At 32.8% G+C, this 20,472-nt stretch overlaps 1 protein-coding gene across 2 annotated transcripts in view; it reads right to left on the bottom strand.

Annotated features, from left to right (window-relative positions):
* LOC145293325 (uncharacterized) overlaps positions 1-20,472 on the bottom strand; it is a 164,222-nt gene that overhangs the window by 23,115 nt on the left and 120,635 nt on the right. For both annotated transcript variants that reach the window (XM_080139968.1, XM_080139973.1), the window contains 7 exons: positions 14,382-14,480; positions 10,978-11,100; positions 9,442-9,528; positions 6,794-6,934; positions 4,563-4,670; positions 3,826-3,873; positions 1,231-1,326 (listed from right to left, as the gene is read on the bottom strand). In XM_080139968.1, the coding sequence (XP_079996094.1) occupies positions 1,231-1,326; positions 3,826-3,873; positions 4,563-4,670; positions 6,794-6,934; positions 9,442-9,528; positions 10,978-11,100; positions 14,382-14,480 (702 nt within the window). The remainder of the gene's footprint in view (positions 1-1,230; positions 1,327-3,825; positions 3,874-4,562; positions 4,671-6,793; positions 6,935-9,441; positions 9,529-10,977; positions 11,101-14,381; positions 14,481-20,472) is intronic.

Raw genomic sequence — 20,472 nt, 5'->3', positions numbered from 1 at the left:
CTTTCTGTTGGATTTTCATTAACCATGAAGGATTATTTTTATTTAACAAAAAAGAGAGAAAAATAGAAGATCACTCCTTACATCATGTTAGTATGCAGTTCAACTTGTTACTAGCCATCTTGATTTCATTTGTTATTGGATCTCAACATTTTGAATTAAAAGACTTCTTTTTTTTTTTTTTATTACATTTTCACCCCAAACAAGGCACATTGCCACTTTGGTGTAGGGGGCAACTATCAAGGGCAACAACTACTGGGGTACTATGTAGGGATTTGGGCAGCAAGATGTCGGTTCACGTTGCACTTGAACTTCTGCACGTCAGTACAGTTGGAGAAGCAGGGACCTGGAATGGAATTCCAAAGTCTAGCGGTTCTGGGGAAGAAACTACTGGAGTAGAAAGATCTTTTACATCTAGGGATCTCTACACTGTGGGGGGTGGGATTTTGCAGGTTGTCGGGTCTGTCGAGGGTGTTCACGTCGTGGGGGCACAAGTGCTTGCAGTTCGTTAGAGCATTCACATAAAAATAGGCAGAGGGATGCAACGTTTCGTCGATGGGACAGAGGCTGAAGCTTAGATGCCAGTTCAGGGCCTATCAGATTTGCGACTCTCTTTTGAACCTTGTCAAGGAGCGAGAGACTAGTAGCCGATGCACCAGCCCTAATATGACAGCAATACTCCATACATGGGCGAATGGTTGCCTTATAGATACTTTCGTAGAAAGCTAAGTCTCAATATTAATTATATCAGTACAGTTGCTCCTTCAAACAATGTCACTGTGGTGATGGACAATTTGTGATGTGTGTGAACCCGACAGACTGCTAATATGTTACTGATCTACACACAGGCAACATTGGGCTGATCCAAACATCACTTTTCTGAATGAATGATTGATTGATTGATTTTACGACATATCAACCTATTTATGCCAGAGTCATTTTGTTTTTTTTATACATTAATAGTTATAAGTTTTCTGCCCAAATCCCTACATAGTACCCCAGTAGTTGTTGTCCCTGATAGTAGCCCTCTACACCAAAGTGGCAATTTGCCTTGTTTGGGGTGAAAATGTAATAAAAAAAAAAAAAAAAATGTATCTGGTGTTCAGTTTTTAAATTTTGCTGAGTAACCCTGTTATCTTCAGATACATGAGAAGGGTAGTTGGGTCTACATGTTTTCTAAATGAAGGAGTGAAACTGATCTGACAAGACGTTGCAATCATCAACATATCTTACCTGCTGTTCCTTCTGCGTTTCGGTATCTTTCAGCTTGAGTTCTATTTCTGAAAGCTGTTTATTCATTTTGGCACTGTCGGCATTCAGCTGGGATACCTAAAAAAGAGAAACAAGAAAAAATACATAAATCAAATTTCGCTTGGTTCTTCACATGTGCCCTTTCAATATTTGCATTTAACGACAAAATGTATTATTTTCAAATGTGTGATTTAAATGAACAAAAATAACATGGCAGATTATTTAGTCCATGGAAGAAATAATAAAATCAAATATAGTCTCCATTAAGATGGGCAGATTATTGCTTGGGAACGTGAAGAATTATGAAAAAGAAGAGAAAGAGTGTAAAGTATTTTTTTATTTTTGTTCATCCCAAACAAGGCCTATTGCCACTGGAACATACAAGGGATACTGTGATAGGGACCAGATTTAAGAAAAGAGTTGGGCCACAAGAATGTGTTCATATTACATTTAAATTTCTGCATCTTGATAAAGTCCAGGAAACAGGAGGATTTTTTTCAAAGATAAATGATTACTATCAAAGTAGAAAACTTTTCACCATCTAGGGTCTTTTACAGTAAAGAGAATTTGTTGCTAGTCGAATGGGTTGAAAGCATTTTTGTTGAAGTACAGGTACAAGTGTCATAAGTTCCTTGGAGTACATTTCAAGGAAATATTTGTAAAATTAGTACAGGGTTGCAATACTGCGGCGATATGATGAAGACTGGAGCTTGACAGACAATGTGGGATCTATTAGGCTAGACACCCCTTTTGGCATACTATTCAAGAGGGAGAGGCTAATGATTGGTGTCCTCGTTCAAATAAGCCAATAATACTTCATGCATAGGCGAACATTGGCTTTATAGAGATATAGGATATTGGCAGGTGTGAGAAGTTTTCTAGCCAAATAGAGGGAGCCTACTTGTTTACATCAAATTAACAAAATTGAAGGTAGTTAAGAAGGACAGATGATATACACAAAATCTTACCTTATACATAAAGTAGAACCAGTTTTCACCCATTACTCATTACAAGAATCATATCTTTTTCCAAGAACTGCAAACTTGTGGAACTCTACTTGTCGGCTGTTTCCTTCCTACCTCTAGCATTGGTCTTTTCAAACCATCTCTTATCTTTGCGATAATCATCTTTCATTCTTTTTACCTCCTTGCATAAAGTGGCTTCATGCCTTGTCTGAAGTGATTTCCATTACAAAAAAAAAATTTCATCTATCATACCAAATTTGAAGAGATTATATGGTCATATGGGATCCCGCAAGAGTCAGTATTGGATATTGTGATGATCTATAATAACCCTCACTCAATGATCTGATCTCTTGAAAATACAGAATTCTTCAACGTTGCCGCAGGAGTCTTGCAAGGATATACACTTGCTTCTTTTTCATCTTGTGTCTAAATTATGCCTTGCAGATGTCTGCTGATCTAAACACAGATATAGTTCACCTTTGAATGAGCAAGAAGTTCACATCACCCAGTAAAGACAAGAACAGACATGAATTACACAGATGATCATGCCTGGTTATTAAAAATAATTGATGGGGCTACCAAACTTCTTCATCTCATTAAAGAAGTGGCCAGTGAAATGAATCTCTACATTAACACTGGCAAGAAAAGAATTTATCAGTAATAACTAGGGTTATGAGAACAGAATATTCTTATCATTTTGACTCTCGAGTATATATCCGACACAGACACGGTTAATCAACCGAGAATCGCATCGCTCTATATAAAAGCATATAAGATATCAATGGATACACACTCGAGAGTCAAAACAATAAACAAAATATGCTATAACCAAGAACGAAAAATGAAGCTGAAAAAAAAAAAAAAAAAAAAAATGGCAACAACATATCCAGGAATTTGTATAGCTTGGCAGCAATATCCAATCAGCGGAAAGAAACATTGAAATCCGCAAAAGCAAGGCCTAGAATAAACTTGATGGACTATATAGCATCTTTAGAGACATTTTTAAAGTTATGGTCAAATCTGTTTTGCTATACAGCTCCACAACATGGACACCGACAAAATAGAAAAACCATCACTCAACAGAACATGCCCAACAATATTACAAGATAAATTTCACACCAATTGGAGAAAACATCCCAAACTTTCCCTTTGACGAAACTGGAGAAAACCCTGAGGCACATTTGCTTATAACAAGACCCAGCAGAGAAAAAAAGAAGCAGAAGGGACTTTACATTTTTTCTGGTTCTGATGTCAGTTTCTACAACTGTCACCCACAATAGGTGATGCGAGGAGGGCAGCTTGCCTTTAGTCAATATGTCATGACAAACAAACTTCTCAGCCAGTGGTGGGGGAAAAGAATGGAAGGGTTGACCACTCCCATTATGTAGCAGGTAGACCAACTACTAAAGTAGAAGCATGTAACTATTACTAAAAATTTAATAAATTTATAACTTTGATCCTCAAGAGTATTTTAGGTATATTTGGTCCATACAATATAAGCTCTTTCTCCTCATCTTGTAGAAAAGCAAATAATAAAAAAAAGAAACTCTACTATCTATGCCTATCATTTAAATAAAATCCATTAATCAAAACAATCTGTAAAAAGTTATACCTTTTCTTGAAGTGCTTTCTCACTTTCTATTTTTGCCTTGACATTTTCCTGTGAACAAACAAAAATGTAAAGAATCAAGAATGATCAAAGATAGAACTGAAACTATTAAAATACACACAAAATATATTTCATTCCACATTAAAATAAATCCTGCATCGGTTATCCCCCTTAGCTGCTCATTGATTTTTTAGGGTACACCATTAGACTAGTCTCGATAAGATTGTTTTTGTTTACATTTGTAAAGCATTTTGTGAATATGAAAAACGGAATGAGCAAAAAACAAACCATACATGAATTGAAATTTATTTTATATGCTTTATTTTCATTAGTAGCAAAAAATTAACATTTTATTTTTTGGGGGGGAACATTTGCTTGTGTTTTTGAGTAATTTGAAAATTTATTCATGAGTTGCAGTTCCATAATATACTATTTAACATTGCTTTTTGGTGCGTGTTAATGAATTACTAAATTATTTATCTTGGAATAATATCCTCAGATGTATATGTATCTCTGTTAGGGGAGATGACGATGTCAACTGTTTGCAATTCTTGCAGGGAGGTGTTGACATCCTTCTACATACAGTGTTTGATATTCCCAAATGGTCACCTACCTGGTACTGACCAGGCTCAGTGTTGCTTAACTTCAGTGATCCAATAAGAACTGGTGTGTCAACATGATTATATGATATATAATAGATTGAATAAAAGAATAAAAAAATAGAATCTCAAAGAAATAACCTTTTCTGTTTGTAGATCTGCTTCTAAACAATTTATCTTTGTTGTATGTTCGTCAGCTTGATTCTGTTGAAGAGTTTCCTGTTCTTGTAAAGACTTCTGTAGTTGATTCTGAGCAGAGACAAAAGAAAATATAACAAAATGGCAAAAGAAAATATAACAAAATGGCATTTAATAAAAAATGGCAACATTTTTTATCTTTGAGAAATTCTTCTAAAAATGCAGAATAGTCATCCAAGAATTTAACAGTTGAGTTTCACCAACAAATTACAGACCTGATGGAGACATGCTTGTTCATGTCTTTAAGGTAAATAATAGGTTATTTTAAAATTACGGGGCTTTCTTGAGTATTATTATTGTTTCATGGCTGATGGAATGTGGATTAAATGTCAGAAATAAAACGGGATTCCTGATTCGTTGATATTATAACTTCTGCCAGAAGACAGGAAGTGCACCTTGGTGGGAATTTTTGATTTCGAGTCAGTTGCAAACAAATTTTAGGGTCGAATGCAACTCATTTATAAATCCTCCATTTGAACTATAGTTCTCTTAATCGTCTAATCAATGATGGGATTGACAAAGAAATATGAACTCTCTAAAGATGGCAGGAGTTATATGCCTTTAAAAAAAATACCATTTTATGGAAATTGAACAATTGATTAATTATCAAACTATTTTGTGCATGCTTCGTTTTCTCTAACATGTCCATAACATAACTAGCTGGCTTGAATTGCCAGCTAAATTTCCCACTTGATTTAGCAATGACTAAATCAGAACGGAGGAAACCTATAGGAGATAAGTCCTTTTTTTTTTTTATCTCGGGTTATTTCTGACATACATAGCTGTGTTAGTTAATTCTCATATAGAGTTCCGTTCGAAATTCTGTGCAGTTTCCTAAGTTTGACAGAAAGATTCCAGAGTTTGACACCTGAAAAAGGTTGGAGGTTACATCAACCGAAACATTATGAAAATCATACTCAAGATAAGAACAATAGTTCAAAGAATTCAAATAATATAGACTATCTGATTTTGATGAAATTTTCAATATTTATTAAATTCATGAATGCATGCTAATATAAACAGATAACTCTTTCAGTAACATTTTCTTCACAATTTAACCAATAAAATACTTTAACCAGAGATGAGGTTCAACAAAAAATACCACCACCAATAATGAGTTTTATTTTGTCAAAACTGAACACCTTTTAAATTATTAAAAAAAAAAAAAATTCACACACATTTAGTGATTTATGTGATTGCCTAATGTTTTCTGTAATAAATTTGCCATTAAAAATTGTGAAATCAAATATTTGGAAAACCTGGCCCTTTTTCCAGTCTATTTTTTCAAATTTCTGATTCATATCAATTTTTGGATAAAGAATTTGACCCACCTTTCTCCCATTTTGGCAAAAAAAATCGCTTCCTACTAACTCTTTGACTTCTAATAGTTCGTAAACATGCCTAATTTCAATTTATCGATTTCTACTGCCACTTTTAGTCCTCTTTCCCCCACAAAAAATTCCCATACAACATTAGAAGTCTACTAGTCCAAGTGGCAAAAATATCCCTAAAAAAAAAAAAAATAAAAAATAAATAAATAAATAATAAATAAAATAAATTAAGAACATAAAAGAAAAATTCATAATCCTCTTTTCTTCTATTTGAAACAAAGTTAAAAAAATCTCATTAAAAAAATTAATTTGATAACATTTTTTTTTTTTTTAAATATTGCAATATTTTTATTGCCCAGAGTACCCCACCCCCATATTAAAAATAAAGATGAAATTTGTAAGATGTGTGTACCTGTGATGGAAAGAAAACGTCATGAACTAAAAAACATGTATATTGATCAAGTAGTTTTATTTTTAAAAAAGAAAATCAAAGCGATTATATTGTGATGTCATCTTGAAAACAAGGGGAATAATTCCAAATAATTCAAAATTGCAAGATTTTAGACAGCCATTTTTAACATGGGGACATTAGAAAAAAACTTAAATTCGTTTATGAAAATAAAAATACTTGATCACTTTACATGAGCTTTGGAATACAATATTTTCTTTCCATCACAAGTACATGCATCATAAGATTTTTCTTTATTTTTTAATCTAGAAGAAATTTTTGATATGAACTGAATGTGTTACTCTATTACAATAACAGAGTATTGAAACAAAATGCTCATATGATGTTTTTTGTTTGGGTAGGAAAAGTCAAACTGTCACCCAAATAAATCTCACCTGTTTTTCCTGAAATATTGCCTTTTCGGAATTCAATTCCTTAACTTTATTTTCCAAATTATTTCTTGCTTCTAATAATTGGTTTTCCAATCCTTTCTTCGCTTTCTGTAGTTCTTCTTGATCTTTACTTAAGGCAACCATCTTGAAATTAAAAAAAAAAAGCAACATTAAAAGTTTTAAGAATTGATTCAATGTGTCACAAAATTTTTTTTTTTTTTTTTTAAATCATAAATGCTGCAAGTAATGTGCAGATTTTCCAGGTGCATTTGTAAGCTCATCTCTTGGCAGGTCAAATAAGCATGGTTTAAAAGATAAAGGAGGATTAAGTGTTACCTACTGTAGCAATCGTTGAATACTGATGACAGGGACATGCTGAAACAAGGAAAAATGGGAATTCAAGATACAAAACTCCTGGGCAAAATGAGTGAATAACAATAGCGGACCTGATTTTTGACCAACGTTGTAAAAAGCAAACATGAATGTTAGACAAAGGAATAAAACAACATGAAAAATGGAAAACACTCCACAGATTCATTTGTCAAATAAAATACAATTACTTTTATAGCCAAAAGAATTTGCCATTTATTTGATAAATGCAGCAGTACTTTGGATGCAATTAGGTATTATTAAGAATACAGTTGAAAGGAAAAAACAGAAACCCGTATAGGACACAATGACAAGAAAATGAAACGTTATCAGTTTTGAAGTGTGTGGACCGTTTTGCATATTGGGCACCTCGATTTGCGATATTTATGGATTGTTGAAGAAAAAAAAAAAAAAGCCACTAAATTATTTGATTGGAAATAATTTAGTGGCTTTTTTTTATGATGAATAACCCGGATTGAAAAGAATGCACACAAAATAAATCAGAATTACCATTATTTGGTAATGATATTGAGAGTGAGAACCTCCGCTTGGAGGGGAGGTAATGCAATAGTTGTATCTTTGGTTAGTGGATAACCCTTGGCCTTTGGGACAAGATCAAAGTGTAGTATCTGTTCTTCAGATGCTGCACTTCAATTTCTTGTTCTCTGTCAGTGGAGGAGAAGTCCTTCATGACTGAGACAATTTTTATTTTTGTTCCTTTTCTCCACATTAAAAAACGACCCTGGTGTCTAACTCTGTCCTATGGGGAGGCATTGTAAATAGGAACCCAAGATATGATTTTCAGAACATAAATGGCATAACATAAATAATTTATAATTAATCTAATATATATATATATATATATATATATCACTTGAAAAAATTGTGACGCATTGGGTCACCCAATAAGCTTAGTTTAGATTGTTTAAAAGGAAAAAGTGAATCTACAAAACCAACATACAAAACATATAAAAACATACAAATACTTATGCAGAATAAGGCATGTGCTATTGTCGGAATTTTCCAGGCAATTTACATAAAACACTGAAAGGTGCCGAAACACTGAGCCAATGAAATCACAGCAGCAAACGACATTTAAGAAAACATTTTTTTTTTAATCAGTTGTTTATTATAAAAAACAATATTTATCCTGATTTGAACAAAAAACACAAAACAAAAAGAAACAAATTATATAAAAATAAAAAATTTTTTTATCAGTTGTTTGTTCTTCGAAAAATAAATATTTATTCATGAAACTTACCTTACAATGAGTGATTTTTTTTTCTTGATTTGAATTTTAATTTTCTTAAATTTTCATAAAAATTGTTTTATAATTATTCATTGTATTTCCTTTGTAACAACAAAAAATTGTTTTCATCGAATTATCTTTGTAATAACAGAAATATATTTTTCATTGACAAAATTGTTTGAATGAAAAAAAAAAAAAAAAAAAAAAATGGTAACACTTTCATTTGGTACGTTCCAGGGGTTTATACAAACTGTCAAGAAAATTCTGATGGTCCTTATTGTGCACAAGTACAAAAATATCATCATCATCATCATTGGTTTAACATCTGTTTTATGTGCTGGCACGAAATTGGATGAATGGATTGATTGGAAAGATGGATTTAAGAGCAATAGAGTGAGTTGGAATAAATATCTTGCTCCAGGGTGTCCCAGGAAGTTTAGTGCTGTTTGTTAATGGATTAAAATTCTAAAAGTTTGGTTTTTAAACTATGCACCTTAAAAAAAAATAAAAATAAAAAAGTGAGCCAATAATACCCGGTATGATATTGGCCCTATGTGAGATATGCCGGCTTTCTCCAAAGGAGGAAGTTTATAGAGAATATTAAATTCGCAAGCAGTCCCCAGCTGCAGGTATATCCTAGTTCATGGGAAGATAACATACAGCATCTAGCAATTCCAAACGGCCACTCATCCGGTGCTCGCCAGCCTCCATATTGCTTAACTTTGGTGATCCAACGTGAACCTGTGTTTCAACACAATTATGCCATACTTGACTTACCTCCAAACGATTGGTTTATTAAAAAATAATAATACAACACTTTCTTCTTCATGGCACTGCAATTGCAGAGAGGCGTCTTTTCCTCCCCGAGTGGACCAATATGGAAGAACGTTTTATAGAATCAAAAATTTTCAGATAATTCTTTACTTTTAAAATCTTTTCTTTTTTTTTTTTTTAATCCCTTATTTTACAATTCAATTCTAATATTGAAAACATCAACACATAAATGACAAATCAATATTTATAAACATTTTACCTTTTCTTCAAGTTGTGAATGTTTGGTTTTTGACTCTTCGATAGATTTCTTCAATTTTTCAACCTGTTTTTCTTTTTCCTGTTTCGACTGCAATAGAAATAAAATATCACTCAGTTCTGAATTTTAGTTAAAGAAATCATTCTATTCATGGTTGACATCCTAAAAATTGAATATCATCAAGAGTTTTTCAATTTTCAATCACGAGTGAAAAGAAACTATTTTTTATGTCCTATCTGATTTTGGAACAATTCATTTTAAAATGAGTAGGAACTTAATTTTCAGTATTTAATGACATCTGGTAATCTGCAATTATTTTTTTTTTTAATCTTTGGTAATAGGATGATCTAATTTTGTTTTGAATGTAAGGAAAATTTAATGTACATCTGAGGGTGCCAAGTTCGGATCAAGTAAAAAAATAAATTCTGAAGTACAAAAGGTAGCTCATTTTAATTGTACCACTAGTTTTTGTAGCTCTTAACTTTTTGAGTGAAAAAAAAAAAAAAAAAAAAAAAAAAATAGGAGGCTTTATTTTTGGAACAACCTGTATACATTGCTTCCGTTACCTATACATTACCTCCTCATTCCTGTAATATTTAAAACATTGTTTTATAATACAGGTTATAGGTGAGTTGTATAACCGTCTCTTTGACCACTGTAGGTAAACACGTTATGAGAAGTGACATCAGAGCTGGAAGACTGGTCAGATCACTTATAAGTCCTGTCTTGTTTACACTCAAACTGTTGGATTTGGACCAGAGAAGACATATTCCTAATGGTTCAGCCATTCCTATTACACATCCATTTCTGTGGTATTTCAACAACCACAGTTAACTAATTACTTCTGTTTTCTGGAAATATGAATAAACATGTGAACCGACAAAAGGTGTTGTCGTTTGTTGAAAACTTTTCTTTTCAGGTTGACAGGCATGCATGATCCTAAGTCAAGATGGTGGGCAGAGAGAATCAAAACACTACTAGATGTTCAAAGATCATAATCATGATCAGACAAGAATAAATATTTCTAATTGATAACTTTTCCATAAGGGTTGAATATGACACAATGGCTGTTTAATCTATATGGAAATCTAGCTATTCAAAAAGGCACTGAATTGGAAAAAAGTTTTTAAAAAATTGCTTCATTTGTTCAAGAACAGAACAGATACTACACTTTGTTTTTGTTAATAAATATTTAAAACAAATTCTACAAATTAGACACAAGGCCATCAAAAGTGTTCGGAGTGTGTATCTTGGGAGTGGGGATGTGTTTGTAGTCTCTGTCTATCTTACTCTTAATTAGATGCATTTCAACTCATTCATCCAAGCATGGTTCCTTCTTTCAGGATTTCACTTCAGCAGTCACCACAATACCACATTTACTCTATGAACTTAAAAAAAAAAAAAAAAGGAAAAAAAGATCACCAATGGCTTATTTTTATTTACAAAAGATATCTAGAATTCCATTGGAAATTTGATCCAAGCTTGAAGGTCAGGTAGTGGTATGGATGTTGGAGATCAATGCAAGAGAAAAGGGTTTACCGTTTTGTGTGATTCTTGTAATTTTTCAAATTTACTCTTCGTCTCCTCCAACGTCTTCTTTGTGCTGTTGTGGAGTTTTTCTAAGTCCTCATGACTTTTGGTTTTGGCTTCAAGATTTTTTACCTGGAAACAGAAAAAACAGATTAATTAATATCAATTCAGATGTATGTTACAAGTGTGACACTACACACAAAAGTATCTTTATTTAATACTAGCAGGCCACCTGGCATTGCAGGTCATAAGATAGGCATAATTCTATCCACACAGAAACTGAGACATGCAAATTTTATTTTTTCTAAACACTTCACTTCTTTTAAATAAAAAAAAAAATACTTGAGCTGAAATTGAAACGAAAACCTAAAGACAGTGGGTCAAGTATGATAACCATTAGGTCAGCTTGACACGATCTTTAAATGTTTTCAAACCTACTTATTCTTAACATAAGGAATCTATAATGTGAACCATTCATACATGCACATTCATGAAACAGTTGGCAAACAGATAAACATCCCATGACCCCACCCCCCCACCACCAATTTTTCAATTTTGACGCTTTAGCAACCCTTTTTTCTGGATAGAAACTGATAAAAAGTTTTCCACATGTCTGAATACCCTATATACCAAATTTCAAGTCTGAATCAAAAATTATTTGAGTATATAGGTTGAAAAGTGTCCTCACAAAACACACATTCTCACTTTTATAGATGTATAGATTTATTTTACTTGCTTTGTTTTATGGCATTTCTATCTTTATCAGGTAGAATCCAATTATTTTAGTAAAGAAATTTTATTTTCCAGTTTCTTAATGTTTTTGAATATTTAATCATTTCCATTTCATACACAAATGATTTGCAGATTATTATTTTATTTTTATTTTTTTTTTGCCGGGAGGTTACTGCTTATCAAAGTCTGGAGGCCAGTTGCAGATAAGGGTTCATGATTGGTTGGTTGTTTTTGTTTTACGGCATATCAACCCTTTTCGGGTTATTTAATGCCGAATCCAGTGATTTTGTAAACAGTTTTCATGCTTCAAGTTCTTTATATCTTCAAATATTTATTTGTAGAGTTTGGTTTGGTTGTTTTTTTCGTTTTTTTTTTTTATAGCATATCAACCCTATTCCTATTATTTAATGCTGAATCCAGTTATTTTGGAAATAGTATGTAGCGTCTAGTTATTTTGTAGAAGGTTTTTTATTCTTTGTATCTTCAATCGCTAGTTTGTAGTGTTTGGTTTTGTTGTTTTACAGTGGATTTTATTGGTTTTGTTCCTTGCCCTGCAGAACATGAGTTTTGAAATGGGAGAGGGAAAAGTGTTACAGTATTAATGTTTGGTACATTTTAAGTTAGAAAACCGGTCAGGAAGTGGGGGAGATAGAAAGAGAAAGGGGAAATGGAATGAAGGAAAAGGGGGAAAAGATGGGTTGTTGTTTTTATTCTGGGTTTTGCAGGACATAAAGTTTTGCAAAAGGAAGTAGAAAAACAAAAAGCATCAATGTTAGGTGCATTTCGTCTCTGGAAGCCAATATCTTCAGACAGCCTGATCTGGTAGCACTAGAAGGGCTGATGAGTGTCATGTGATCATTGGTAATGGTGGAAATTGGGTAGAAATTAATTATTTAAGAAGACAGCTCAACAAGAACTTGTTTAAATTTACTTCAAAATGTTGAACATGTTATAGTCAGCTGGGAAGCAGCCCTGCTGTATTCTGCTCCACAAACAGGTACTTCTAGGAAAAAAGCTTTGCTCATGGAATTTTCATTTAGTTTTAGGCACAGATTGAGGGTAAGGGAGATTGCTGACAGTGGCTGTAGCTAGGTGAGTGTTTGCCATGAATGTTTACAGAAAAGAGATATCATCAAGCACCTGCCATGGAAATAATATAGCAGAGAGACTCGCAGCATCTCTTCTGTGATATTGGCCACCAGATTTCAAAGCTGGTTTTGTACCCTGTATAGTCAGGAAAAATTGCTCGAAGCAGCTTCTCCCCAGATGTTGCAACAATAGTTAATGTTAGGACAAATTTGGCTCTTATATGCGTTGAGGATTACATTGGGAGTGAGATACTTGCTGGAGCAGTAAAATGATCCAACCATTTTTCCATAAATCTTAGCAATCGATTTGATGTAAATCTTCCATTTCAAATCAGAAGCTTGCTTGTCAAAGCAGAGCGCTTCCCCAAGATGAGAGCTATTTATTTCAATTGAGACCAGGTAGGAATCAGAGCGTTGGTGCTGAAAAGATAGAAGCTTGCATTAAAATTAACCAGCCACCTTTTTCCCTACTGCATCATGTGCTCTAGGTTGAAAGATCAGAAAGATCTTGGTAGGCATCTATTTTGTAAATAATCTGCAATAAATAAATTCTATTTAACCCAAAGACGGGAATGGCAGAATATTTCAATATCTATAAGAATTGTTGAGGCAAGTCCATATCAATAATCAATGAACTTGAATTTTTCCAATATTCCTACCTTCCCCATATTAAGAATGGTTTTCTAAAATCTTGCAACTTTGAATTATTTTGAGTTATTTCCCTTATTTGTTTTACCGGTTTACAAGATTGCATCATGATACTGTTGCAGTTTGTTTTCTTAAAAAACGAAAACTACTTGATCAATTTATATGTATGATATTTTCTTTACATCATGGGTACGTATATCATACAGGTTTTTATGTTTCTTGTTTTTTGATGGAGGGGGGGTACTGAACAATTACTTTATCAATAATGTGATACAGTTTAAGACTTAATCGTATGAACAATCTATAAAGCACTAACAGAGATTTTTCTTGTTTGTTTTTTGGATATGCGCATTTATATCTACAGAAGTGGTTTAATCCATTTGGTTGTTTTGTTTTACGGCATATAAACTCTTTTTTGGTTATTTAATGCTGAACTCAGTTATTTTGAAAAAAAAGTTTTATGCTTCAAGTTCATTACACCTTCAAATATTTATTCTTTGTGTTTGGTTTGGTTGTTTTGTAGAAGAAAATTTTTGTTCTTTACTTTGCAAAACATTATTGAAAAAAACAAAAAAAAACAATAAGATCAATGTTTGGTGCATTTTAGATCAGAAAGCCAATATCTTCAGACAGCCTTAACTGGTAGCACTAGATCTATTCTTTGGTATGCATGCTGATCTGTGATGCTTACGTTTGAAATAGAATTTTCTGCTGAATGGATGAATCATATTTAATACATGATTATTAAACATCTAATAAATCAGTTTCTGTTTGAAAATAGCATTTTTATTGGTCTGTCATGCTTAAGTTTCAAATAGCATTTTCATTGGTTAGTCACACTTAAGTTTAAAACATTTTTATTGGTCTTTGATGCTTAAGCTTGAAATAAGATTTTTCATTGTTCATCTTAAGAATATCAGACAAAAGTCGAAATGATTTACTTACATTCATCTTCAATTCTTCCGACAAAGAATTCTTTTCGATCACCATTTTTTCTTGGTTTTCTTTCAATGATTTCAATTCTTTGTCCATTTCTTGTTTTGCCTATAGAAAGTTTAAAACAAACATTATTCAAAATATATAATGGATAAGATGAATGCGGAAAGAAGGAGTTTGTTATGAAAAGATGACGGCGATGAAGTGGAAAATGATGCAGACTGACAACCTGGGTATACCAAATTTAAATCCGAGCAGTTTAATAGCGTCACTTTTATTTATGGATGTTGGCAACCATCACGTTTTTCCTAGTAAACAAAAAATTCTACTAGGTAACCAAAAAAAAATTTGGTCAGTTTTTTGGATCAGCCATTGAATGAAGTTGAAATATATACAAGATGCATGAAGCAATTGTTTCACAATTCAGACAGCCAGAAAAAGGAACATCAAACGTTATAAAAAAAAAAACGTGTACTGTGCCCGACTTTCAGTTATATGCTGGACAGCTAGAGAGGTGATGGAGTGTCTAAAAGATCACATTCTGGGCTGCCTTCTTTACAATTTCAAAGTGGGCTTAGCAACAATTGCCACATGTGCCACATGTTTGGAAATAGTGCTATGGATGAAGGTTTTTGTTTAATAAATTCAAGTCGGGATATTTGCCCCTCCATGATGAGCCATGCAGTAGACAACCACAGATCTTGAATGGTGGAGTCCTGATAGTGGCCATTGGAGAGGACCATAGTCTAATATGTGATGAACTTGCAAGCCAGTTCAATGTTTCTGATGAAACAATTAGACTTCACCCCTACTGCCTAGGTAAGATGTACAAACTAAAAAAACTGCAAACGCTGCTGAAGGTTCACAAGGGACAATGAGTAGCAACCTGTATATCGCTACTTTCTTGCCACCATACTGCATTCTTATTCAATCAAGTGCTTACAACTTATAAAAAGTGAGTTCTGTATGAAACAAGTGTTCTAGACATTGGTTGTCTCCCCAGGATGCTCTCCCTCACACCGTATGCCCGCAAAAATTATGCTTTGTGTCTGATGATTAGGTATAAGTTATACATACTGTGAAGCATTTTCTTTTCTTTTTTTTTCCTTTAAAAACAGAACTTTTTAGGTTACCTTGTAGAGAAAATTGGGGGAAACCAATATCAATAGGCGAAAAGAAGTCATACATTGTCATTCATACAAATTTGCTTTTTATTACATGACATAGAAAGGGAATATGCATCTCTTTCTAGGCATATACTTTGTTTCTGTAAAAGGTGCATACATTAATCATATGATCTGTACATACAAGATATTTATTTGTCAATTTTGATTATTCAACCTACTGTTCTCATCTCAAGTATTATTTTCATAACATTTCGGTTGATATAACCTACAGTCTTCTTCAGGTGTATCTTGTCAAACTCTAGAATCTTTCAGTCAAACATGGGAATCTAGATGGAATTTCGAATTTATTTAATCCATAAAGATAACATGTTCTTGTTCTGTCAGCCATGACCACCTAGAAGTCTTTATTCACAGTTGTGAATAAAGACTGTACAGAGTATTCACCCTCCATTAGTTTCATTTAGAACTGAATTTACTGAATATCTTATCTTATGCCACAATATGAATTTTGAGAGCCTTTTTGTTTTTAGATGTACAATCTTATTACAACATTATATATGCATTTTTTAATTTTTTTTTTTAGCCCAGTGGATAAAATAACAGGCTCTGTTCGAAGTTCCATACAAATTCCAGGTATCAAGTAGATACACCTAAAGCTGAAATGTGAAAATAACACTCAAAATGAAAACAGTAGTTCGAATAATTCAATATCAATCCTAATCTCAAAAGTTCAGAAACATGAATCCTATTGCAAACAGTTACTCAAGATTAATTGAACACAAGTTGCCTTTTTTATAGTATTAGCCAAGGGAATTGCAGATAATTCTCTATAAATAACCAAAGCAGATGAAATTGAATTTGGACTCGGCATAATGGACTCCATAGTCAATGACAGCATTTATTAGACCACTGATGCACACCCTATTAATTCTGTATTATAATTCATACATGTGCATAATATAACTTTTGAATGGCAGGTTAACTGTATACAAAAGGATCTTCTGGACTCTTTCCTTTAAAAAAAGGTTACTCTTGAAGCATATGTAAGATCCTTATACTTTGAGACTTTATTTATAAAACTAGATTCAAATGTTATAAATCATTATGTACACACATACATACAGCAAGTGGAATCATAAAGAGATCTCTCGGTTGGAATATATTAGATAGCGAGTTAGTGTCTGGCATCCAATAAGATGCGTCATCCTCATCTTGAATAAACTGGTAAGAAAATAGAAAAAAAAAAAAAAGTCTTGGGAACATATATCAGAAAGAACAATAGGAAGCAAGTCATACACCATCCATTATGACTATGCAATTTCTACAGTTACTTGGTTAGAAAACAGAACTGTTAAACCTGATATAGTAAAATGGGACAAGGAGAAGGTATCAATCTTAGTTGAAGTTAGTCTCCCAAATGATGCTGGGTTAAACAGAACTGAGATGAAGATAACGAAAATATCTAATGCACAACATAAAAACGAACTGGAATCTTAAGATCTCTATCATTCCAGTAATTATAAGAGCAAAAATATTTCAAAAACTACCTGACAAACATACCTGGTGAACCAAGTGCAAGAAAGATACAAACAATTGTGCTTAAAGGGATTGTTAAAATCTTAAGATCTCTTGGTTAGAATGTCTGAGATAGCAAGTGAATGTCTGGCATCCAGGTAGGATGCCTCATCCCTAGCAAAATCAAAAGAAGAAAAAAAGAAAAAAAAACAAAAAAAAACGAGAATTGCAAAGATTGCAAACTGTATTGTTATGATGATTAAACCTCTGCATACATGACCTAAAAGTTTCATCTCTCCATTGCAGATATTCACGGTATAAGTCGAAGAAAGCAACCTCTCATGGATGTGCAGCAGAAGCAGAGATGAGTCATTGAATTCCTGGAAAAAGTGCATTGAGAATGATTGTGACTGTGTAGAAAAATAAATTCTGGAGGACAAAAGGTCACTTGTTTTAATGGTACCATTCCAGTCTTCATAGCCCTTCAATTTTTTGACTTAAAATAAACCCTCCTATATTTTTTTATGTACAACCCTCATATATATATATATATATATATATATATTAATTTTGAAGGAATTAGACCTAGAGTCTAAAGAGCAGAGTTTACTTTAATGTATGAGTAAATGTACTAATACTATTAAAAGAAAAAACAGTGCTCGCTGTAATGTAGATATATAAAAAGCTTGATAGGTATGGATATCCTAGAGCTATTTTAATATTGAGTTAATTGAAAATCAGTTTCAAAAGGAAAAAACAAACAAAATCAATAGTTTGTACGATCGTTTCGGAAACAATGTTTTATTGAAATAGATAATGTCTTGAACAATAATTTTATAAAAAGATTTTTTATATTTAAACAAAGTCTCCTCATCAGCAAAATAATGCGGTGGGGGTGGGGGGTTAAAGACACCAAAATAAACTAGCATTTTTGTATTTTAAATATAAAAAATCTTTTTATTAAATTATTGTTCAAGACATATTGTCTATTTCAATAAAACATTGTTTCCGAAATGATCGTACAAACTATTGATTTTGTTTGTTTTTTCCTTTTGAAACTGATTTTTAATTGCAAAATTATGAATCATTTTACTCAATATATATATATATATATATATATATATATATATATATATGACTAAAAAAGAATGCGAAAAGTATAAAAGCTTATAACTTTTCTTTATTCGTTTTTAATTGGTGACGTGCAGGAATACAAAATAATAATATTATGAAAAAAAATTAAAAAACTTTTTTCATAAGTACATAATTTTCGACCGATCCTTCAGTCTTCATCGGTGTAGTGAAAGTATGAGGATGCATGGGGAAAAGGGGAATGGAAAAGGAAGGAAGGTAGAGGAGGAGGAGAAGGAGGTATAGCCAATGAGAAGGTGCCACGTCAGTCTTAAATATATAAACATAAGTACGCACATACACACATGCACACAGTACATATATACATACAAACGAAAAATTAAAAATTAAACAGTAAATAAAAATGAGAAACGCGTCTTTAACAGTCTAATCCTTTAAATTCTAACGATATTATTTATTCTAAGAGAGAATAAGAATTCAAAGGATATGAGACGTTATGAGGAGAAACGCTATGATGCTCATTTGTAATTTAACGGCTATTTCTTGTTCGAAAAAGAACGAAAACGTCGTTTCTAAATTCAACCGTTTTAAGACAAAAACAAAACGCTACTTTTTATTAATATGTATATTAATATGTACATAACATACGTATACAAACAAATACTCACTTGTACAAATATATATATATATATATATATATGCACATATGCATACATAAATGCATGCATATATACATATACTAACAGACATACATGTACATACATAAATGCTTGCGCATACATTTACACGTAGAGACAGCTGTACATATATACATATAAGTCTACATAAGCGAATGTAGGAAGAGAGAGAGGAAGAGGAGAAGAGAGTGACGGGAAAAGAAGTATAGGTGTGCGAGAAATACATACACTTATATACACACATACATATATGGTAATATGAAGAAAATTAATTCTTAAAGAAAATGTGTTTTGAAAACATACACACATATATGCGCACACACACACACACATATATCCAAATATACACATATATATATATATGTACATACATACATATACATGTATATACACATACTGACGTGTATATACACTATCAGGTACGCGTACACATACACTCGCACAAATACATACAAATATGCGTACATAATACGCACACACATACACATGCCATGTGTATGAGATGATAAAGAAAGAAAACATTAGGGAAAATGTTAAGATTTCGGAAAGAGTTCCCCCATCTCACCGTGCATTTTAGTCCTAAGGAAATGTTTATAGAATATCTTTGTAGTTATGAAAATTGTAGTCACTGAGAAGTCCTAGGTTTTTGTTAAGGCCTGTAGTATGCGTGTTGAGTTTTAGAATTAATTTTATTTTTCATATTTTCTTCTCTGGTGTTGTGTAATAAAATTGGATGCTATGAGGATATATCTGATATTGTCTATTGTGTGGTTAGGTAAATTAAAGTGGATAGCTACTGGATGCTGTGTAGATTTATCTCTGATGGTGTGTTTGTGGTTATTAAGACGTAGGCGGAACTCCAGGCCTGTTTCTCCCACGTAGTTGCCTTTTGTGCATTTTGTGCAGTATAACAGATTTTTAATATTTGAGCTGTGGCAATTTAGAGGGGGAAGTTTGAGATGGACGTTGGTGCCTGGAGGAGTGAATGTGCTGTTGGTGTTAATATGTGTACATATTAGACACCTGGGTCTATTGCAAGATTTGTTTCCTTGAGATGTTTGGGTGTGGTTAATCCGAGTGGATGTGAGTAAGGAACATAAGTTGGGGAGTTGTCGTTTGGCACAAATGGGTGGTTTGTTGTATATTGTGTTGAGTGTGGGGTCCTGTTGTAATTGTTTGAAGATCTGTTTCATGGGGTTGTATAAATGTTTGGTGTTATTATTGAAGTGAAATACCATAGGTATTCGTGTGGATGTTTTGTTGTTTTTATATGTAAGTAGGTTGTGTCTGCTAATGTGTGATGCTCTGTTGATGGCTTCTTTTAATATTTTGAATGGGTAGTTTTTGCGGAGGAAGTGGTTGATTAAGATGCCTACCTGTGTGTCATAATCGGATGGGTCTGTGCATATCCTTTTAATGTGCAGGCATTGACTGTATACGATTGCATTTTTTCGTTGTGATTGGGTGGCAACTTTCGAAATGTAGGTAATTGTGTCCATCGGTTGGTTTTGTGTGTAGAGATGTGGTGATATGATTATTTGAAATATTAATCTGAACGTCTAAAAATGTGATATGCGTGGTTGAATGTTCAATTGTGAATTTTATACTATTATGGCAGTTGTTTATATGTTGGAAGAAGTTCATCAATGTCTTTTCACCGTGTGGCCAAATGACAAAGATGTCGTCTAT

Source organism: Euprymna scolopes, chromosome 2, assembly GCF_053919585.1.
Source record: "Euprymna scolopes isolate OS-2025 chromosome 2, ASM5391958v1, whole genome shotgun sequence".
In the NCBI taxonomy this organism is placed as follows: Eukaryota; Metazoa; Mollusca; class Cephalopoda; order Sepiida; family Sepiolidae; genus Euprymna; species Euprymna scolopes.
Note: the sequence above shows the minus strand (reverse complement) of the source record. Positions and strands in the feature narration are given on the sequence as shown.